At 34.3% G+C, this 24,922-nt stretch overlaps 1 protein-coding gene across 3 annotated transcripts in view; it reads right to left on the minus strand.

Annotated features, from left to right (window-relative positions):
* FAM227B (family with sequence similarity 227 member B) overlaps positions 1-24,922 on the minus strand; it is a 190,177-nt gene that overhangs the window by 140,903 nt on the left and 24,352 nt on the right. For all 3 annotated transcript variants that reach the window (XM_019664673.1, XM_019664680.1, XM_019664687.1), the window contains exons 7-9: positions 24,182-24,283; positions 20,373-20,499; positions 12,920-13,057 (exon numbers count right to left, since the gene is read on the minus strand). In XM_019664673.1, coding sequence (XP_019520218.1) covers positions 12,920-13,057; positions 20,373-20,499; positions 24,182-24,283 — 367 coding nt within the window. The remainder of the gene's footprint in view (positions 1-12,919; positions 13,058-20,372; positions 20,500-24,181; positions 24,284-24,922) is intronic.

The following is a 24,922-nucleotide window of genomic DNA, read 5'->3' on the forward strand; positions in this document are numbered from 1 at the left end:
AGAGAGAAACAAGAGCTATAGATGGGGAAGAGCTCTAAAAGAATAAACCTAAGCCACCAGTCTCTATTGCTAATTCAGCCTCAATGGTCAACAACCACTTTGGAAGATTATTCAGTACACACCAATGAATAAAAGTTATTGAGTAACAAAAGGTTAGGAAAGGGGAATATAGAAATAGTCTATTCTCATCATCTCGTTTTTTTTTTAGGTGGAAAAATAAGGCTCAGAGGGGTTACAGGACATGCTAAGGACACTCAGGTCTTTTATGTGTAAGTTAAGCACATCAGGCCTGAGGAAAAATTAGAAACATGTAGAAAAGTCGCCAAACCAAAACATACTTTTATACTGAGTAAATAAATTCTCTGAGTCTTATGTTTAGGGGATTGTGCACAGTGATGACTGAGTCCAGCTTGGGGATAAGCAACACAGAAACTGTGAAACTAAGCTGGATATGGTAGCTCCCAGGTGCCACAGGCCAAGCCCATTCGCAGCACGTCCCTGTAGGGCGGTGGTTGGTCCTCAAACTTCTCAGTCTCAGAACCCTTTCATACTCTTAAGAACTGAAGACACCAAAGAACTTTTGTTTACGTGGGTTTTTGTATCTATTAATATTTCTTATATGAGAAATTAAAACCGAGAAATCTTAAACATTTGTTTATTAAAAATAACAGTAATAAATCCATTTCATGTTAACAGAAAAAAGAATATTTTTTTGAGAGACAACTACTTCAAGAAAAAACTCTGAGAGGAGTAACATTGTTTCGCATTTTAAAAATCTCTTCAAAATCTGACTTAGTTCAAGACAGCTGGATTCCAATATCTACTTCTGAATTTCTGTTGTGATGTTTTTTGAAATATATAATATATATTTATACATTGAAGTATAGAAAGAAAATCCAGTATCAAACAGATATGTAGTTGGAAAAAAATATATATATTTTTTAAGCTTTTTCATCTAATTGTGAATATTCTTTGATACTACACCAAAACTTGAGAAGTTATAGTTTCTTAATGGCGGGTAGCAAGTGGGGTCTGAAACCGTGTCACTCTGCTTTATGCACTCTGTTACACTAAAGTTCCTTTGTCACACTTTTTTATCCATGTATGATTAATTTTAATATAATGTATTGGCCATTTGGAAAATATTGGTTCAGTGAGTTATACAGATCTTCTAAATGTTGACACACTTCTTTATACAATATGAAAAAAAAATCACATTTGATAATATCACCACTAACTTATCAGGGAAGTCTTTAAGTATTGGAAAACTCTCAAGATAATGTTGGTATATACAAGTCCTCCGAATTTTTGTTTGACAGCTCAAATTTTACTATTGGCCATAGCAAAAGCACTTCATGCATAAGGATCACTGCACTCTTCTTTAATTGAATGTCTGCCTTATAGACACTTGGCTGTCCTCCAAATACGTGCTCCGTCTGCCATAGCACAGAGTTGTCACTATGCAGCAGCTTCCCAGCCAGGGTTTTTATTTGCCAGCCCACCTTACATCTAGGTATAGCCGTGGCTTGTTCTCACTAATGGCATATGATTGAAAGTGATGTGGGCAACTTCTGAGCCAAGACTTTTCAGAGTGTGCACCTATTCCTCTTTTATTCTCCTGATGCAGGTTACTTTTAATAACTATTGAGTTCTATAGGGTGGTAACTCAGGAAGACATAAGTAGCCTGGATCTCTGAATCACCGCGTGGAGGAGAGGCAATCACTCCCCACTAATACAAAAACCCAAAAGATAGCTTTAAAAGTCGGCTAGGGCTCTAGTGAAATAGAAGAGACTCAAAATTCAAATAAACACATAGATTTGAACGAACTTCTACCTTAAACAGATTCCCTAGTAGTCACAATCTAAGCAGAAGTTTACAGGAAAAAAACCCAAAAAACAAAAAACCCTCATGAAGCAATCCTTGCCTTTTTGAAATGGTATGACTGCCCTTTTAGTCCCCCTACTGAAAACAATGGTGTGTAGCAGACCAGCGCTTCCTCAATGGAGGCTCAGTTTCTTTCAGCGGGTTGGAAATTCCAGCCCTTTTTGTCACTGTACTTCTGGACCACTTTGGCATCAGAGCACGGGTTTTTCAATTGTACAAACCACTGCTCACTTTCTAAAGTGGTCCATATACAAAATTGGGAAACAAATGAGTTTCCCCCCCAGTCTTCTGCTCCCTTTTTGGTGCTTCTGCTAACATCTTTCCTCCTTCCTTCTCATCCATTAAAATTTGATCCCAGGAAAGAATCTAAAAACTCATTCACATTAGTCATGAATGAAGGATCAAGGTTATGGTAATTCTCATAAGTTATAACTCTTATGCTACGATGAAAATTTTAAGTCCTTAATATATTTACAAGCCTATAAAATTAAATGACTGAGCAGCAGTATGTGAAGTGGTTAAGAGTTCGGACTCAAAGGCCAAAATTTACTGAATTTGAATTCATATCCACTACTTATCAGTTATGTGACCTTGGGCAAGTTACTAAATTTTCTTATGCTTCAGTTTATTCATTTTATAAGTGATAATAAACTGACCTACCATATAAGAATATTACTAATAAGACTCTAATAAGTTAACACACTTTATCAAGTATATACTTCAAATTGAAGATCTTCCCACATTAAACATAAATTAAAATCTAATTTTGAGAAGCATATGAAAAGAAATACTCATTAAACCTCTAACTTGCCCTTCCCATATTTAGATGAGCTCATCTAACAAAAAATCTAGTCATGTTTTAGAATCAGATATAAAAAGATTTAAAAAATATTTATGGGTAAATAAAATATATGATACATTTTATAAAGATTTTCCATTAATGTAAAAATCAAGTGTGTTAGAAGCATATATAATTTTTATGTTTTTTTCCAAATGAAAATGACCGTTTCATTAGAAATATATTTAAACCTCTTTCAAGCATGGTATTTCACCACCTAGAAAATTTCTTCATTTTAGATTGCATAAAATGGATACTGAAATAGTAATAACTTTTGAAACAACCAGGGCTACCATGAAACAACATATAAATAAGGAATACCTGGAACAAATGTAATTCAGATAAAAGCTTCTAAGTAATATTTCCCAGAAGAAGAGAAAAACTTTTTTCTATAGTCTCTACAAACTATGAAGTAACTTGACTATGTTCTCTTGATAGTCAAAAATATTGGTTAATATCTGATTATTTTTAATTATGGAACATTGATTATTGTTAAATATTGAAATGTAAAACAGTTTCATATATATTATCTATGTAAAGAACATAAAAAACAATATTATGTTTTATAGAAAGGAAGGATACCCACAAATTTCAGTATAGTCATTACCTCTGGGGAGGAAGGGGCAGACTTAAGAATGGTATAAAAGATCTGTAATTAAAAGTCTTGAAAAGCAAGTATGGCAAAATACAAATATTTGTTATGTGTGGGAAATGTTCTCTATACTTTCCTGTATGTTTGAATAAGTTATAGTAATTAAAAAAAAAGAAAACCTAAAAGGAGACCCCTGTGTAAGGTAATGGAATAAACATAGCCACTTGGATCTACTGTCCAATTCTCAGTTAAATAATTGTAAAACATATAAATAGAAAAATCTGTATCAGCACAAGAGCATAAATATAAAAATTGATATTATATCTGAAACCTATGAAGTGGGACCAAAATTTTAAAAGTTTTTAATAATAAACATACATGACCACATCATGGGAAAATATGCAGGAGGAGGTCCTAAGAGAGCCACATCCTCACTGGCAGAAACTTACTTAGAAAATACAGGGGCACCTGCTAAAATAGTAAGCCCCTGACAGGCCTCAAACATAATGGAGAGAACTGTGGTCTTTTCTAAGGACTTTGATGTTTTGTTTACAGCCTAACAGCCAGGGCCATTTCAGTTTTCACTCTATAATAAAGAACTGGTTTATACAACTCGTATAGGGAAGGAGCAGCTTGCAGTGGCCTTTTCCTTATTTAATTGATCCCTATATATATTCAGTTTTTATGCTGCAGCAGAAGACAACACTTTGTCATAACATATCATGTGAAAACATGATAAGAAAACCTTCTCTAGAGGTTGTATTTCTTCATGTCAGAGGATACCTCCCAACAGTGGAATGAAACTTTTTGCTTAAATATTTAAAACGGTGGCACTTTCCACCCTCCGCAGTCTGGCCATGTAAGTTTCTATGTCTCACTTGAAATATTTGGCTAAGACCTTTACTAGGTCTGTGACAGAGCTTAAGGAAATCCAAAAATTCAAACTAAATTTTGGCATTGGGAAAAACTTATGAAAATTGTCATTAATATCAAAATATGTTCTAATGACATTTTTCAATTTTAAAGACCAATTAAAAAACCTTGAAAATATCTAAATAAAAAAGCAAAAGTAACAAAATTCATAAATTAACTATAAAGAAAGGAAAAAATAGGTTGGCTTTAGGCTTTTCTACTAGACCAAATAATAGAAGATAATGAAGCAACATCTCTAGTTTTGTGGAAAAATGTGATTTGAGAATTTAATATTTAAATTGGAAAATAAGCTCAATATTTAAATAAGATATTTAATTTAGATCAGTCTGACTTTACCACAGATAAAAGTTATAAATTCTTAAAAATATTTTTAAAAAACACAACCATTTGAAGCTACCAGGGAATGACCAAAAGCAGGTAGAAACTGGAGGGAAGCCGAACCTTGGAAGAAGAAATGAACCTTTAGCAGATGCAGTTTGTGTTCATGCAGCTTCAACTCTGGCTGATGGTGCGCCTCAGTCTACATGGCATGTGGGCAGATGGAATTCAAACAGAAAGTAGAAATATGGCTGGTTTGAGACTGTCAGAGAGCTGAAAAATGAGGGAGTGGTGGAAATCCTAGAAAGAAAAGGGCCACAGAGAGGGAAGCCGCAAATCTGCATATTGTAAGTTCTATTCAAACCCTTGGCTGGTATCTGAGTTTCTCATGCATGGGGGAAAGGGGGTGTTAGTAGGTAAGTGAAAAGGAATAGCTGGATGGCTGAAAGTACTGAGCGAAGATTTCAGTGGCTGACCACCACAGAAGACACACCATTTGGACTTCGAGTTCAGTTGAAGTAACAGCCTGCTTGAGCAAAAACTAACATTGTTCGGTGGAAGGTGACGGAATCCAGAGCCACCTCAAAGTAGCATTCAAAATTCCCAGAATACATTATAAATTACCAGACATGGAAAGAAACAGGAAATAGTGACACACAGTCAGGAACAAAATAGCCAATAGAAATCCATCTCAAAGTTATCCAAATGTTGGAATTACCATACAAGGACTTTAAGGCCGTTATTTTAAATATATGTGAAGACTTAAGAGAAAATATGATTATAATGGAAAAAGAGAACTTCAGAATAGAAATGGAAACTATAAAAAAGGATCAAGTGGAAATTCTTAACTAAAAAGCACAATGCATGAAATGAAATATTCATTTATTGGACTTAAGAGTAGATTGTAGATATTTTCTTTACTTTTATTTTTGAACAAAAGAGTAGACTATAGAACATGGATGAAAGAATAAGTGAACTTGAGGTGTAATAAATAGAAATTACACAATCAACAGAATGCAGAGAAAAAAAGATTGAAAAAAATAACAAAGTCCCAGTGAGCTGTGGACAATATTAAGCAATGCAATACATGTTAACTTGGAGTCCCAGAGAGAACTAGAACACAGCTTATTTGAAGAAATAATGATAAAAAAATTCCCAATTTGGTAAAAAACATCAAACTACAAAATTTAATAAACTTAATGATCCCCACGTATGATGAACACAAATAAAAGTACACCAGCACATCATGGACAAACTGCTGAATACCAAGGATAGAGAGAAAAATCTTAACGGTAGCTCGAGGAGAAAAAGGCACATTACATAGAATGAGGATCAGTAAACTACAGCCTGCAAGTCCGTTCAGTCCATGACCTATTCCATGTAGCGTGAAAGCTAAGCATGGTTTTTATATCCTTAAAGAGTTGCAAAAAATATTATGTGACAGAGACTATATGTATCCAACAAAGCCTAAAATATTTACTATTTGGCCCTCTACAGGAAAGGTTTCTGACCCCAGACGTTGTGGAGCAATGGTAAGAATAGTGTCTGATTCTCATTAGAAACAATACAAACCACAACACACTGGAACAATATCTTACTCGAAGGCTAAAGAAAAGTGAGCCTAGGAGTCTATATCCAGCAAAAATATCATTCAAAAATAAGGCAAAATGAACATTATTTTATATAAATAATCTTGAGAAAATTAATTGCTAGCAGATTAGAACTGTAAGAAGTGCCAATAGGCGTTTTTCAGTCTGAAGAGAAATTATAAAACCATATAAAAATTCAAATTTATAGCAAGGAATGAAGAGCCAGGAATGGTAAATACGTGAATAAATATAGAAGACTATTTTGAAGTCTTTTCTTAATCTTTTAAAAATGCATAATCATATAATCACCTCCACTCCTAACTATGATGGATAACGGGGGACTGGATTTACTTTTCTTTCTTAAACTATTTAAAAAATTGGACAAAATATATGAAGCAATGGTTTTCAAGTGCTGGACAACCGGCAGCACAGGGCAGGAATCTCCAAGAGAAACAAATCAGGGAGCTCTTCAATTGTCTCATCTTTTTGTCTCTAAAAAAGAATCTGCAGGCCCTAGTGCAAGTGGTGGGAATCCAACTGAGCTCACTGGTTTACTGAGCTGAGAAAATAAAACTCAGCATTGAGGAAGGCCAAGGCAAGCTAAAATTCGCAGGTCAGCAGAATGTAGGGAGACAGATACACACAGGGGGCATTCTGGAGAGCTTCATTAAGTTACCCTTGAATCTTTGCTTGAGGCTGGTAAAGAACCAAAGGAAGGAGTAAGCAGAACATTGCTTGGGGCTCACATAAAAGCTCACGTTCCAGACAGCCAGGTGGGAAACCTCCTATACACAGAGCAGGGGGTACAATACTAAGAAGGGTATTGCCTCAGTAGGGGCAGCTTAAAAGCAAGCCTTAAATGGCTCAAAATATTTCTAAGTAACTGGATTGCATCCCAGAAAAAACTAAACAAATATTTAAAGGAATGAAATAAAAATTCACCCAAAACTGCAAAGTTCACTTGAAAAGGAATTGATCATTTGAATAGCATTAGAAACAAGCTCGTAGATATAGAACATTTTGATGGTTGCCAGATAGGAGGGGGTTGTGGGTGAAAAAGGGGACGGGATTAAGAAGTACAAATCGGTAGTTCAAAATTGTCATGGGGATGTAAAGCATAGCATAGGGAATATAGTCAATAGTATTATAATAAGTATGTATGATGTCAGATGGGTACTAGACTTATTGGGGTGATCACTTTGTAAGTTATATAAATATGTAATCACTATGTTGCATACCTGAAACTAATATAATATTGTACATCAACTGTAATTGAAAAATAAAAAATTATTTTAAAAAAAGACATCTATAGACACCTGCAGCCAAAATCCATTTAAAGTTAAGTAACCTAACATTTTCCTCTAAGATCAGCAATGAGGCGAGGATTCCTACTCTCACCATTTTTAGGCAACATTTTCTTTGAATCCATAGCCATAGGCAAGTAAAATAAATAAAAGGCATATAGATAGATAGATAGATAGATAGATAGATAGATAGATAGATATAGATATATAGATTGGAAATGTAAAAGCAAAATGCTCTTTATTGTCAGATGACATGACTGTCCATACAGAAAATCCTAAGCAATCTAAAAAGGCTACTAAAACTAATAAGCAAAGTTAGTAAGATTGTATGAAATAACATCAATATAAAAATATTTTTGTACAGTGCTTTCTATATAGGAGTGAACAATCAGAAATTGAAATAAAAAATACCATATACAATATCATTTGAGAAATATGTGCAACATATGTAAATAAAAATTAGTAATTATTGCTGAGATAAATAAAAGAAGATATTTGCAAACAACACCTCCAATAAGGGGTTAATATCCAAAATATATAAGGAACTCATACAACTCAACAACAAAAAGACAAACAAGCCAATTAAAAAATGGGCAGAGGACATGAACAGAAACTTCTCCCAACAAGACATATGAGGACAAATGGCCAACAGATACATGAAAAAATGTTCAACTTCACTAGCTATTAGGCTAATGTAAATCAAAAGCACAATGAGATATCACCTCACACCTGTTAGAATGGCTATCATCAACAAGACAAATAATAAGTGTTGGAGAGGCTGCGGAGAAAAAGGAACGCTCATACACTGTTGGTGGGAATGTAAATTGGTACAGCCGCTATGAAAAACAGTATGGAGGTTCCTCAAAAAATTCAAAATAAAATTATCATATGACCCAGCAATCCCTCTCTTGGGTTTCTACCCAAACAATCTGAAAACATTTATCCATAAAGATATACATGCTCTGATGTTTACTGCAGCTTTATTTACATTGGCAAAGACATGGAAACAACCAAAGTGTCCTTTGATAGATGATTAGATGAAGAAGTTGTGGTATATATACACAATGGAATACTATTCTGCCATAAGAAAAGATGAAATACTGCCATTTGTGACAACATGGATGGGTCTTGAGATTATAATGCTAAGCAAAATAAGTCAGACAGAACAAGTTGAGAACCATGATTTCACTGATATGTGGTATATAAAATTGAAAACAACCAAGGGTTGTAGGGGGTGATATCTGAGGGTAAAAGGAATCAAATATATGGTAATGGAAGGTGAGCTGACTCTGAGTAGTGAACACACAATGTGATATATAGATAATGTATTACAGAATTGTACACCTGAAATCTATGTAACTTTATTAACAGTTGTCACCCCAATAAACTTTAATTAGAAAAAAAAACTGAAAGCAACAAAGAAACAAGACAAACAAATAAACAAAAAAAAACTCCTAGACACAGACAACAGTTTAGCAGTTACCAGAGGGTAAGGGGAGAGAGAGGATAATAGAAGAGGGTAAAGGGGGTCAAATATATGGATGGAAGGAGAACTGACTCTGGGTGGTGAACACATGATACAATATATAGATGATGTATTATAGAATTGTACACTTGAAACCCATGTAGTTTTGTTGACCATTGTCACTCCAATAAATTTTAAGAAAAAAAAAAAAAGAAGCACTAAATCAATGTGGAGATATTCTATGTTCATGGATTGGAAAACTCAATATTGAATTGACCTATAGCTTCAAAATTCTAGAGTATATACTTTAAAAACAGACAAGCATATTTTAAAATTTATATGAAAATAAAAAAATCTAGAATAGTCAAAATAATTTTTTAAAAGAACAAATTTTTTAAAAGAAGAACAAAATAAAACAATCTAGAATAGTCAAAATAATTTTTTAAAAGAAGAACAAAGTCGGAGGACTTACAGTACCTTACTTCAAGATATATTATAAACCACAATTATCAAGGTAGTTTGGTATTGGTATCAGTGGAACAGAATACAGAATACAGACATAGACCAACAAAAATATGATCAACTGATTTTTTGACAGTTTCCTAGACAATATAATGGACAAAGGATAATCTTTTCAACAGATGGTGCTGAACAATATGCAAAGAAAGAACTTCCCATACGCTTAGTTCCCATAATTTGCAAAAATTACTCAAAATGAATTAGAGACCTAAATGTAAGAGCTACAACTATAAACTATAAAATTACACACTATAAGGTTTCTAGAAGAAAATATAGAAGATAATCTTGGTGACTCTGGGTTACACAAAAAATTCTTAAATATGACACAGAAAAGCACAAGCTATATTGGAAAAAAAATGATAAGTTAGACTGTGTGGGAGGGAGGAATTACAAAAAAGCATGAGGAATGTTTGGGATGGTGGATATGTTTCCTATCTTGAAAGTTGTGATGGTTTACGGCGTTACACGTCAACTCACCACGTTTTACATTTTAAATATATGTGGTTTGTTGTACAACAATTAGACCCCAATAAAGCTGAAATAAATGATGCAGTTATTCGAAGCAAAAATAATAATACTACATAATGTGCGGTTATTATTCATGTAGATCTTCAAATACACACACACACACACGTGCACACACACACATGCACACACACGCGCACACACACACACACTCACACACATGCACACGCACACGCAAACACACACACACATATATATTTATATATATATATATATGACAACAAAGCATAAAGGACAAAGAAGAAGTATGGGTAACTATACTGTTCCAAGTTCCTACATTTTTAGTAAAATAGGACAATATTAACTTTAAGTAATATTTTGATAATTTAAGGACGCATTTTGTAATCATTAAGGTAACCTCAAAAATTACAAAGAGGTATAGGCAAATAGCCAATAAAAGTGGAATTTTAGCCAGTAATTAAAGTAGACTACTGAAAATATTTGATTAACCAAAATAAAGACAGGAAAAGGAAAATGAAGAACAAAAATCAGGCGAGACAAACTGAAAAAAAGAAAAAGAACAAGACAAAAATAAACCCAACCATATCAATAGTTATAGTGAATGTAAATGAAGTAAGCACTCCAATAAAAGGAAGAAACTGTCAGACTAAATAAAAAAACAAGACTCAACTATAGATTGTTTACAAGAAGTACACTTTAAACCTAAAAACACAAATAGATTGTAAGTAAAAAGACGGGAAAAGATACAACTCACCTTATAAACCACAAACAAAATAGAGAAACAAAACTCAAGAGAAAGAGAATTATCATAGATATGAAGGAACATTCCATAATGATTAAAGGGAAAGCATAATGTGCCCAATAACTTAAAAATACATAAAGCAAAAATCAACAGAACTAAAAGGAGAAATCATTCCACAACTATTGTTGGAAATTTTAACATCCCCTTTCAGTAATTAATAGAACAACTAAATCAAATATTAGTAAGGATACGGAATCAGAGTTACCAAAGTTTTTCTATTAAGGGTCAGGTAGTTGATATTTTAGGCTTTATGGGCCATATGTAATCTCTGTAGCATATTCTTTATTTTGTTTTGTTTTGTTTTTTTCTCAACCCTTAAAAATATAAAAATCATTCTTAGCTCAGAGGACACATAAAAGCTGGCTACAGGCCAGATTTGCTCCACAAGCTATAGTTTGCTAATTCTTGGTATTGAAGATCTGAATAAAGTTATCAAACACCTTGATCTAATTGAGGTTTATAAAACAACTGCAGAACGTACATTCTTATCAAGTGTACATGAAACGTTCACCAAGAGAGACCATGCATTGGACCATCAAGCAAATCTCAATACATTGCAAAAGATCGTATAGGGTATATTCTCAGACCACAATATTTTTAAATTAGAAATCAATAACTACAAGATATCTAAAAAAGTCCCAAATATTTGAAAATTAAACAGTACGTTTCTAAATAACCCATGGGTCAAAATAGAAATTATACTGAAAATTTGAAAATATTTTGAATTAAATGATAATGAAAATATAACACATCGAAAGTAGTGGAATGTAGCTAAAACAGTGCTTAATTTATAGCTTTAAATGCTTATATGAAAAAAGAAGAGAGAGAGAATGATAAAACAAATAGGGTAAAATTTAATCAGTTGGTGGATCAGGGATATATGGGAGTGCCTTATGCTATTCTTATCACTTTCTGTAAGTTAAAATTTTAACAAAATAAAGAGCTCCCGTAAACCTCTTAATTTTATGTTTAGCCAAGTTGTTATTCACATGTGAAAGTGGGAAATAAACACAGATATGCAAGACTGGGTCAGTATAGTAGGGTATCTTTCTTTTCTTTAAAAATAACAACTATGTATGAAGTTCTGGAAAACCCAGGGTAACAGAAAACAAGAAATGTCAGGTAGCTACTAAAAGATAGAAATCAGGTAGGATGATATCTATGGGAATAAGAGTGGGGAAAAGCACAATACAAATCCAAAAAGCAGTAATTAACTAATTAATAATTTTAGAATCAGAAATTAATTGAAGAATAGTTTTCAGAAGTGTAGGTTGAATAGGATAGTCACTCTTTCCCCTGGCCTATATCAAAGAAAAGTTTGAAAGGTATTTCTCTCTACACTAATGGTTCTTAACTATGCCTGAACATTGAAATCACCTGGGTAGCTTTCAAAACTACCGAGCCTGAGATTCTGATTTAATGGATCAGAAATGAGGACTGAGCACCAGAACTACATTTTGTATTGAAAATATGGTATAAACAAGAGAAAGATAAACTTGCCTTATAGTGCTTATTAATGTAGAGTAACTGAGAAGTTTAATCCTGGTGCAGGAATTTGGCATGTAGCTCAAGGAACACAAGAGAATACAAAAATACATCCAAGTGAATTGATATTTCAAGTAGCCTGCAAGTGTACTATTTAATAAATGAGCAATTGGAAAAAACCAAAACACTGAAATACAACTAACTTTCTCATAACAAAATAAAGTCCAAATGGATTAAAATGTTAAATAAAACATGGGAATAGAGAAAGTACTAGAAAAAAACAAGTAGTCTCATAATATTAGGTAAGTCAGTCTTGACAAACATGGCACAAAACTGAAACTCTAAAGAAAGTGTTATTTAAACTTAAAGAAAAAATATTTTTTAACACCTATTGGCAAAACACATTATTAATCAGTGAGCAATTTAGCTAAAAAGTAAGAATATTTGCAGTATATGTGAAAAGTTCCTAAAAATCATTATAACAATATAATAATAGAAAAATCAGAAAAGGACTTACGCACATATTTTTATAATGAAAAACAAAAATGTAAAGCAATATTCAAACTACTGTAACACCAATCTAAATCAAATGTTTTAAGACTCTCACCAAAGAATAAATCATTAGAAAATTCTGACAAATAACTTAGCACTCTTGATTTTGGCTATCTATTTCATTCTTCAGTTTATAATAAATTTACTTACAATTTGCTATGCGTTCTTGACTGATTGCAATCCTCTCCTGTAGAGATTTTAAGGGTGTTTTCTTGATACCATGTATAGTTGTTGTGGAGAGTTCTTTCAGTTTCCAGTGGGTCCAAAAACCTCTTTGAGGTTTTAAACCTGTTAATAGAAAATTTATGTTTAACCAAAGAAATTAGGATTTTGAAAATATCTTTTTAATTTGTCAAATAATTTTTACCAGTATTATACATTTCATTCTCACAGCAGTCCTGTGAGGATTGTCAGTCTCAAGTTTCAAATGTGTGAACTTCTACATAGAAATGTTAATGTCTTAATATATAAAACAGTGAATTAGAAAATAGCCAAAACTTGGTGCGGGGTTGCTTCCAGTCAAGATGCCAAAGTATGTAAAAGGCTGTGCTAGCCTCCACCCATGATCACATCCAAATTACAAGTAAACTACAGAACTAACATCATGGAGAACTGCTGGAAGTCTAGCTGAACAGAAGTACTATTACTAAGGATATACAGAAGAAGCCACCTCAAGACTAGTAGGAGGGGCAGAGATGCAGAGTGGGGTGGATCCCACACCTATATGTGGTGGTTAAAAATTGAGAGGAATATCTCAGGGGAAAGGTCCCCCTGAGGAGCAAGGGGTCCCAGCCCCACACCAGGCTCCGCAGCCCAGGATTACAGTACCAGGAAGAGAAGTCCTCACAACTTCTGTTTCTGAAAACCAGTGGGAATTATGGTTGAGAGAGACAGAGGGCTGCTTGAGTCCAGAGAGCTCCCTTTAAAGGACCTGCACATGGACTTACACCCTGACAAACTCACTCACTTCAGTGATGGGGCAGTAGCTCAAAATGTGCCAGAAACATAAAGCGGGGAAATTAATTGTCTGGCTTCAAGGTGAGAACAGGATGGGCAGCTTTCTCCCAGACGGAAGTGCTGGCAGAAGCCAATGTTTCTATTTTGAGCCCTCCCCAACCCAGACTGAGTCTTCATTAACCTAGCTGACACTTTCCCTGCTCTGGTGATTCCCTGAGTTCCTGCCCCACCCAACTTATAGTCCCACCCAAACCTCTTCCAGTGGCTGTTCCATAAAAACAGTCTGTAGTGGCTCATGCTACAGACTTTCCTAAAATCATTCAATGGTTCACAAACGCCACACAAGCAGCATCTAGCCTCGGTGTGCCCCATACCTCTTACTCAGTAGCCCCTAGCCCACCACGAGCAGCAGCTGGCCTCAGTTTGCAGCTTTACCTCTCCCAGGCACCTCCAAGCCTAGCACCTGAGGCAATTATCTGCAGATCACTTTATAGCTCATGCCAAGAGGGTGCAGTCAGGGAATTGGCAGCAGCTGAACTTGGCCTGCAACAGAGCCCCTCCCAAGAGACCCCAGAACCAACACATCTGGTGCCCAGCCTCAGACCACACCACAGCACCACCCCCATAAAAGACATAACCAAACAGAAGGCAGGGCAGGCACTAAAGCCCTACTAATGCAAATCCTACTCCATAGGGTCAGCCCCTGAACAACAGCTCCTCCACTGTAGTCATGGCCAGTCCTCACAATCAATCAGCCTAAGGGTCAATCAGTCCCACTGATATGCAAACAGCAACAGAGCTGCAACTATAATAGGAGGGCACACACAACCCATACATGAGACACACCTGGAGTACCCAGCTCAGGTGACCACTGAGATTGTGCCGCTGAGCACCACAGAGGAGCTACTACACAAGGCCACTCTACTAAGCACAGGACAAGAGCAGTTTTACCTAGTACATGAAAACAAAAACAGGGAAGCAGCAGAATGAAGAGACAAAGAAACATGTCCCAAATGAAAGAACAGAACAAAACTCCACAAAAAGAATGAAACAAAATGGAGACAAGCAATCCACCAGGTGCAGAGTTCAAAACACTGGTTTTAAGGATGCTCAATGATCTCAGTGAGAACTTCAACAAAGAGACAGAAAACAAAAAAAAGAACCAGTCAGAAATACAAATATAATAACTGAAATGAAGAACACACTAGAGGGAATCAACAGTAGGTTAGATTAAGCAGAGGATCGAGTCAGTGATTTAGAAGATAATGTGGCAGAAAACACCCAATCAGAAGAGCAAAAAGAAAGAGAATCCGACTATAAGGAGAGTTTAAGAGACCTCTGGGATAACATAAAATGTAGCAACATTTACATCATAGAGGTATCAGAAGGAAAAAAGGGAGAGCAAGGAATTGACAAACTATTCGAAGAAATAATGATGAAAAACTCCCCTAACCTGGTAAAGGACATGGACATACAAGTCCAGGAAGCACAGAAAGTCCAAACAAGATGAACCCCAAAAGGCCCACACTAAGACACATCATAATTCAAATGCCAAAGGTTAAAGACAAAGAGAGAATCTTAAAAGCAGTAAGAGAAAAGCAGTGTTACCTACGAGGGATCTCCCATAAGACTGTCAGCTGATTTCTCAACAGAAACATTACAGGCCAGAAGGGAGTGGCAGGAAATATTCAAAGGGATAAAAAGCAAGGGCCTACTACCAAGACTATTCTACCCAGCAAAGCTATCATTTAAAATTGAAAGAAATAAAGAGTTTCTCAGACAAGAAAAAGCTCAAGAAATTCATTACCACCAAGACAGTATTATAAGAAATGTTAAAGAGACTTCTTTAAGAAGAAGAAGGGGAAAACAAAAAAAAGATCAAATATATGAATAATAAAATGGCAATAACTACGTACCTATCAACAATTACTTTAAACATAAATCAATTAAATGCTCCAATCAAAAGATATAGGGTAGCTGAATGGAAAAGAAAATAAGACCCATATATACCCATATGCTGTCTACAAAAGACCTGCTTCAGATAAAAAGACACACATAGACTAAAAGTAAAAGGATGGATAAAAGATATTTCATGCAAATGGGACAGCAACAGCAAAAAAAGCTCGGGTAGCAATACATATATCAGAAAAAAATAGACTTTAAAACAAAAGCTATAATTAGAGACAAAGAAGGATATTTCATAATGATAAAGGGATCAATCTAATAAGAATTACATCCTTTGTAAACATTTATGCACCCAACATAGAAGCGCCTAAATATATAAAGCAAATATTAACCAACATAAAAGAAGAAACTGACAGTAACACAGTCATTGACATCAAGGGATACATTTTCCAGACAGAAAATCAACAAGGAAACAGTGGTCTTAAATGACACATTAGACCAGGTAGATTTCATTAATATTTTTAGAGCTTTTCACCCCAAAGCAGCAGAATATACATTCTTTTCAAGTTCACACGAAACATTTTTCAAGATAGATCACATGTTAGGCCACAAAACAAACCTTAATAAATTTAAGAAGATTGAAATCATATCAAGCATCTTTTCCAGCCACAATGATATGAAAATAGAAATCAATTAGAAGAAACTGAAAAACACACAAACACATGACGGTTAAATAACCTGCTACTGAACAATGAATGGGTTAGCAATGAGATCAAGGAAGAATTCAAAAGATACCTTGAGACAATGAAAATGAAAACACAACACCCCAAAATCTATGGGATACAGAGAAAGCAGTCCTAAGATGGAAATTCATAGCAATGCAGGCCTACCTAAAGAAACTAGAAAAATTTCAAATAAACAATCTAAGTTCATACCTAAAGGAACTAGAAAAGAACAGCAAACAAAGCCCAAAGTGACCAGAAGGAAAGAAATAATAAAGAGCAGAGTGGATGGGCCGGCTGAGTGGCGCGTTGGTTAAGAGCTGGCTTGGGACACCAGAGGGCCCCGGTTCAGATCCCACATATGAGGGCCAGTGACACTGCCCTCTACAGCTAAGATGCTGAACAACAGCTCAACCTGGAGCTGGGCTGCCGTGAGTCGCCGGCAATGGCGTAGGCCGCAGCCCCTGCTGCAGTGGGTTGCCATGGGCTACCGTGTGTGGCCAGCAGCCAGCGTGAGCGGCCAGCAGCCGCAGTGAGTGGCCATCCAGAAGCTGGCGACTGATCTGCCTCACCCGGGAAGAGCGCAATGATGGCGCCAACTTGGGCCAGTGAAGCAACGTCCTCCACAACTAGACTGAAGAACAAAACGACAGCAACTTGTCTGTTCCCCTTCCCCCAATTCCCCAGCACTGTTCCCATCCCCAATTCCCCAATAAAAATATTAAAAAAAAATCAGAGTGGAAACAAATGAAACAGAGTTTAAAAAGCAATACAAAACCAAGGGCTGGTGCTTTGAAAAGACAAACAAAATTGACAAACCATTACCCAGACTTATCAAGAACAAAAGAGAGGACCCAAATAAATAAAATCAGAAATGAAAAAGGAGAAGTGACAACCAACACCACAGAAATATTAAAAAAAAACAAACATAAGAAAATACTATAAGCAATTATATACCAACAAACTGGACAATGTGGAAGAAATGGATAAATTTCTAGAAGCATACAATCTTTCAACACTAAATCAAGAAGAAACAGATAATCTGAACAGACCAATTACTACTAATAAAATCGAATCAGTAATCAAAAAACTCCCAACAAACAGAAGTCCTGGACCAGATGGCTTGACAGGTGAATTTTATCAAGCATTCAAAGAGAATTAACACCTATCCTTTTCAAGTTATTTCAAAAAATTCAAGAAGATGTAAGGCTCCCAAACTCATTTTACGAGGCCACCGGTACCCTGCTTTCTAAGCCAGACAAAGACTTTACAAAAACAGAAAATTATATGCCAATATCCTTGATGAACACAGATGCAAAAATTCTCAACAAACTGTTAGCAAACTGAGTCCAGCATAAATTTAAAAGATCATACACCATGATCAATTTGGATTTATTCCTGGGATGGAAGGTTGGTTCAAAATCTGAAAATCAATTAACATGATATACCACATAAACAAAATGATGAAAATCATATGATCATATCAATAGATGCAGAAGAAGAGTTTGACAAAATCTAGCATCCATTTATGATAAAAAGTTTCAGCAAAGTGGGAACAGAGGGAACATACCTCAACATAATAAAGGCCATGTATGACAAACCCACAGCCTACATCATATTCAGTGGGAAAAGCTAAAAGCATTTTCCTTAAGATCAGGAGCAAAACAAGGATGTTCACTTCTGCTACTTTTATTCAACGTAGTATTGGAAGTTCTAGCCACAGCAATTAGACAAGAAATGAAAGACATTCAAATTGGAAAGGAAGAAGTAAAACTGTCATTATTTGCATATGACTTGATACTATATATAGAGAGACCTAAAGATTTCACCAAAAAGCTATTAGAATTGATAAATTTAGGTAAGTAGCAGAATATAAAATTAATATTCAGAAATTGACTGTATTATTATATACCAATAACAAATTATCAGAAAGAGAAATTAAGAAAACAATCTCATTTACAATTGCATCAAAAAATGCCTAGAAATAAATTTATCCAAAGAGGTAAAAGGCTTGTACTCAGAAAATTATATGGCTTTGAAGAAAGAAATTGAAGAAGTTACAAATAAATGGAAGCATATACCATGTTCATGGATTGAAAGATTAATGTCATTAAAATGCCCATACTACCCAAAGCAATCTATAGATTCAATGCAATCTCTATCAAAGTGCCAATGATATTTTTCACAGAGCTAGAACAAATAATCCTAAAATTTATATGGAACCACAAAAGACACTGACTAGCCACAGCAATTTTGACAAAGAACAAAATTGGAGGTATCACAATACCTGGTATCAAACTATACTACAAGGCTATAGTAATCAAAACAGTATGGTAGAGGCATAAAAACAGACACATAGATCAATGGAAAACAATAGATAGCCTAGAAATAAACCCATACCTATATGGTTACTTAATCTATGACAAAGGAGGTAAGACTATACAATAGGGTAAAGGCAGTCTATTCAATAGATGTGTTGGAAAAATTGTACAGACACATACAAAAAAAATGAATCTAGATCACCTTCTTACACCCTATATCAGAATAAACTCAAATAGGAATAAAGACATAAATGTAAGATCCAAAACCATAAAACTCCTAGAAGAAAACATAGGTAGTAAAATCTCTGACATTGCTCTTAGTAATATTTTTTTTCAGCTATATCTCCTCAGGCAAGGCAAATAAAAGAAAAAAATAAATGGGACTACATCAAACTAACAAGTTTTTACACAGCAAAAGGAAACCATTAAACAAAACAAAACAAAACAAAAGACAACCTACTGAATCAGAGAATTCACCAATGATGCATCCAATAAGGGGTTAATACCCAAACTTTATTAAAAAACTCACCCAACTCAACATACGCACACACAAAAAAAATGAATTAAAAATCCAAGTAAATAATCAGAGGACCTGAACAGACATTTCTCCAAAGAGGGCATACACATGGTCAGTAGACATATGAAAAGATGCTCAACATCACTAATTATTAGAGAAATGCAAATTAAAACCACAAAGAGATATCACCTTACACCTGTCAGAATGTCCATCATCAATAAATCAACAAACAACATGTGTTGGCAAGAATGTGAAGAAAAGGAAACCCTTGTGCACTGTTGGTGGATTGCAAATTGGTGCAGCCACTATGGTAGTATAGAAGGTCATCAAGAAATTAAAACTAGAACTACCTTATGACTCTGGCATTCCACTTCTGGGTACTGATCCAAAGAAACCCAAAAGACTAACTAAAAAAGACATATGCACCCCTATGTTCACCACAGCACTATTTACAATAGCCAAGTAATGGAAGCAACCTATGTGCCCATCAATAGATGACTGGATAAAGAAGATATGGTACATACATACAATGGAATATTACACAGCCCTAAAAAAGCAATGAAATCTTACCATTTGCAACAACATAAATGGAACTGGAAGTTATTATGCTGAGTGAATAAGTACAATAGAGAAAGACAAATATCATATGATCTCACTTCTATGTGGGATCTAAAGAACAAACTAAACAAATAAACAAAACAGAAATAGACTCATAGATGCAGAGAACAAACTGATGGGTGCCAGATGGGAGCAGGGTTGGGGGAATAGGTGAAAAAGGTGAAGGGATTAAGAAATACAAATTGGTACATATGAAATAGTCAAGGGGATGTAAAGTACAGCATAGGGAATATAGAATAATATTGTAATAACTATGTATATTGCCAGATGTGTACTAGACTAATAAGGGTTAGGCATTTTATAAATGCTATACACCTGTAAGTAATATAATATAATATAATATAATATAATATAATATAATATAATATAATATAATAAATTTTGAAGGTCAACTGTAATTGAAAATAAAACAAAAATCACAGAAAAAAAATAATTTAAATATAAAATAAAATAAAGCATAGGCAGTAATATGACATATTTTGAAAGGCAAAAAAATACCAATTTTTTGACTGGATCAGACATAATCCAAAGTAATGATCAATATTTAAATGACATAGTCTTACCTGACAACCAAAGACAAATATTATTCCCTAGATCTTCTTTAAATTCATCATTAAAGAGATGACTGGATTCTGGAAATGCTTCCTGGAATGTTGCATAGATAGCTTGTGCCAAACAATCAGGATACACCTACCAATAATAGTCATAGTAGATTAATTTCATACTTCATATAACATACCTCAACTGTCAAAGAAATTATTATTAAGTTTGTGAAATATATTATACATGTCCCTTTTTTTTTTGTTTTAGCTTGCTTTGGGCATTATCTTTTTATACCTCTAGCTGAGGAACACAAACAAAGAAGAGTTGAAAATAAAGTTAGTCAATTTTGCTATTTGTTAGCATTTTGGGAAAAAAATTTAATTTGGATAAAGGGTGAAGCTAATAATTAAGATAAGGTTTGATGATCTATTTATTTCACTTGACCTTACTATGGTTATCCTCTTTTATAAAGTGACATATACAGGTTATTATAATAAAAAGTATATATAAATATAATTTACATATAACATTCTGTAATTTTAATGTGTACAATGAGATGATTTGATAGTTCTATATTGCAATATGGTTACCACTATAGACTTAGCTAACACCTCTAGCTTGTCACATAATTTTTTTTTGTGGTGAGAATAAAAAGCATATTTTTAAATAATTGATATATTGTAATCACTATTGTATTATTTGCATATTAAAACTATGATCAGATATCAAAAAATATATAGTTCTACCAGTATTCTATTGGTAAAATTCTTAAACTACTAAGTTCCTTTCAAGGAATGACTAAACATAGAAAGATACCATATTTTTATATTAAAAATTAAAAATATTTATTTACTATTCTGGTACTCTGCATTCAGATAAGTATTTATAATCACACATTTAGACCTTAGTAATGTAAAATTTTAGAATCAGAGAGCCCTTTAAAAGTCACTGTCCTAATTCCTGGAACCTGTAAATGTTCATTTGCACAGCAAAAGGGCTTTGCAGAGATCATTAAATTAAGGATCTTGAGATGGGGAGATTACCTTGGACTATCCAGTGGGCCTTAAATGTAATCACAAGCGTCCTTATAAGAGGGGGGTTGAGGGAAATTTTATTATAGAAGAGAAGGCAATGTGACGGCAGAAGCAGACACGGGAGTGATGTGATCAAAAGCCAGGGAATGCTGGCGGCCACCAGAAGCTGGATAAAGCAAGGAATGGATTCTCCCCAGGGTCCTCTTAAAGAAACTAGCTTTGTTGATACCTTGATTTTAGCCTTGTAAGACTCATTGTGGACTTCAGGCCTATCTAAATGTAAAACAATTAGTTGCTGTTGTTTTAAGACATTTGGTTTATGGTAATGTGCTACAGCAGCAGCAGGAAACTAATGTAGTCACCTAATCCAGTAGTGCTCAGCTTTGCTGGTACTTGATGGCACTCTTTGAAGAACTCTGCGATTTTCTGTTTTGCAGGGAGGAGAGGGAGTATATTTTAATATATTGATATATTTAATTTTATTGAATGGGCCATGAATATTTTACTACCAGAAACAATCACATATTTTATTTGTGGTACACAAAATCACACTAATGATTAAAATTAAAATGTTGAACAAGGTGAATAAGGGGAACTTCTAAAAGTTTGTTGTGACTACCTCACCTTCAGGAGATTATGGGAAAAAGATATCACGTATCAAAGTGTGTTGGATAATTTTCTGAATGAATATCGTTGTACAATATTGGAAGAGAGGGAAGTAAAAACCATACTAAATATTTTTACATGCAGTTAATTTGTACTGAATAGTGGGATCTGAAGATAATTTTTTGATTCTTAAATATTAATAAATTTATCTTCCATAGCTAAGATAAATCAGATGAGCAAATAGTAACAAAACCCCCACTTATTTGAAAGAATTAAAAATAATGGAAATGGGTCAACGAGAGATGAGGCTCCACTCACACTTAAATAGCTCTGGAGGGGATAGACCAGTTGGGGGTTGGCCTGGTTCTCAAGCAGAAACAGGGAGAAGGAGCATTAAAAGAAGACTGAACACAGGTCAAGGGGTCAAATCACTAAGGTAAACATCTTATTTGTTCTCTAATGAAGCTTTGAATCTTGATTAAACAACTTCCAATTTCTTCTTGAAAATAGAGACCCAAAAAAATCATGATTTTTCTCAAATCAAGTCATGATTTGAAAAAGGTTATAAATACAATATCTATCAAAAGGCATATCCATCCCAGGGGAAAACATATGGACCATAAATGTAGGACTAGAAACTGGAGAATGGGGGACATGCAACTGTGCCTTCCTTTTTTTTCCACTCTTAGCCTTGAGAGCCCTGTATTAAAGCATGCTTGATTCCCTCAAACCATGTAGGCAGGCTAGACAATGACTAGGTGAAAGATTATAGGTAGGAGAAACAAGCGTTTTGTCATCTCTGCACAATGTAATTACCAAAATTCCTAAACATTAACTTTCTTCCACAAATAAGAAAAACATTCAATATGAGCAGAGAAAATTCTAGTCCAGGGGTCGGCCACTTTTAAGATGGAAGAGCTGCCAGGGTTCAGCAAACTGCAGCTTGCGAGCCACATGTGGCTCTTTGGGTACATACATGTGGCTCTGAAGTAAAATTGAAAATGAAAATAAAACTATCATAGTTTCATTTATAAAATTTTAAAAAATATTATTCATATAATGGTGATTATGTAAAAATATATTTATGGCTCTCGAATCGTTTTTAAATTATTGTGAGGGACATGATTGGCTCTTCCAGGGGTCGGCAAACTTTTGAGACGGAACGAACCCAAAGAGCCGCATGTGGCTCGCGAGCCGCAGTTTGCTGACCCCTGTTCTAGTCTATCTTTGAGAACAACATTGTTCTCTACAAAACAACAATTTATGAATCATGGATCTGATCAACCTCTTTATCTGACAGACAACCAGCTGTGGAACTGAGGGGCTGAATGTCTTGACAAGATCCCCCAGGTAATTAGTAGCAGATTCTGGATACAAAGCCAAGTCTCATCCCCGAGTCTACCACTGACTTCCTTCTACGACATGATATGTATATGTTTGTGAGTAAGATAGGTCAAGATTGAACATAAGTATTTGGCAAATTAGGTTTATGTTTTCATTGTGAAGGACATTGAGCTATTTTTATTTTAGGTTTGTTATACCCATGAAAACATTTACTGACTCCAAAATACTTATGTATTTCAGATTTACAGATGTCAACATAATGAAGTATTTGAATGTGGCTTCTGCTTTGAAATGTTAGATGTTTAAATTTAAAAATATCCAGTGAAATTCCTACAATCTTCACTTCACATTATTTAAGAACATAAATTATGTTAATCAACCCTATTCATTAGTTAATATAACAACAGAAAAGTAAAACAAACATTTGATTCATAAATTTGTCCACTGTTCTTTACTGTAACAGGTGCTTCATCCTCAGGCATAACATAAACTTTTCAAGTCCTCTTAGGTCAAAGGATACATTTTAATGTAAAAGAAAATGGATAATTTTGTAGATAAATAAATACATAAAACAAGAATATACATAGAATGAGCCAATAGTTTTCAAATTATTAATATGCAAACAGAATACCTACAGCACACTAAGGAGATTCTGTAAGACTTTTAGTCAAGGAAATACAATATTCTGGAGTAGAGGGGAATATAACTTCTAAATTATCATTAATTTCAGGAAATTTTGCTTTCAAAGTATCAAAATATGCTCTCATATGTTTTTAAATAACTATTTTTTTTAATTTCACCAGATCTCAATATAATTAGCATGACGAGTTAATTTCTATGTTTACCTGAAAGAATGCATCTTTTCGACTTAGAGGTATGCTCATGAAAAGTGTCACATAACTTTCTGAAATTCTGTCAAACAAGGAATCTTGATTTTCTTTGTCAGGCTTAAAAAATAAAACATGTATGAAATGAATATCATTAATATTATAATTTAAAATTGGAATTTGTTTGCATAATGTCAGTAATTTGATCTATTCTTAAAGGGCAGATCAGTTGCTATAGTGGAATGAGCATGGGTTTTGGCATCATGCAAACCTGAATTTAAATGCTGGCTGTGTTATTACATTAGCTGTGTTACCATGGGCTAGCTAATTAAGTCCTAGTTTCTTCATCTGCCAAATGTCAATAATATATACATATCTTAAAGTAGTATCTTAACATTAAATAAGGACAAGGATCTTGTCTAACTGTATTATTGCAAGCCATGAGCACAGTGCCTGGCACATAGAAAACACAAAAATGTTTGATAAATTAATGATGGTTCTTGCATAATAGTGGGCATGCAGAAGGCAATCAATGACTTAGTTACCTTCTATTGTTCTATATCCACTCTAATTCTTTAATTATCAGTAACTCAGTATGAAAGTAAAGCAATTACTGGAATGAAACAGCCATGGACAAAACTAGTAAAATTGTGACATGATAGCTGTACTAAAAACAAAGCATGTTGCAAGAAGGAAGAAATCTACAGATAATGTCAATATTATAGTAAAGACCTAATGTAGCATCTTGAATTCTTGCTT

This window comes from Hipposideros armiger, unplaced genomic scaffold (assembly GCF_001890085.2).
Source record: "Hipposideros armiger isolate ML-2016 unplaced genomic scaffold, ASM189008v1 scaffold_12, whole genome shotgun sequence".
Taxonomy (NCBI): domain Eukaryota; kingdom Metazoa; phylum Chordata; class Mammalia; order Chiroptera; family Hipposideridae; genus Hipposideros; species Hipposideros armiger.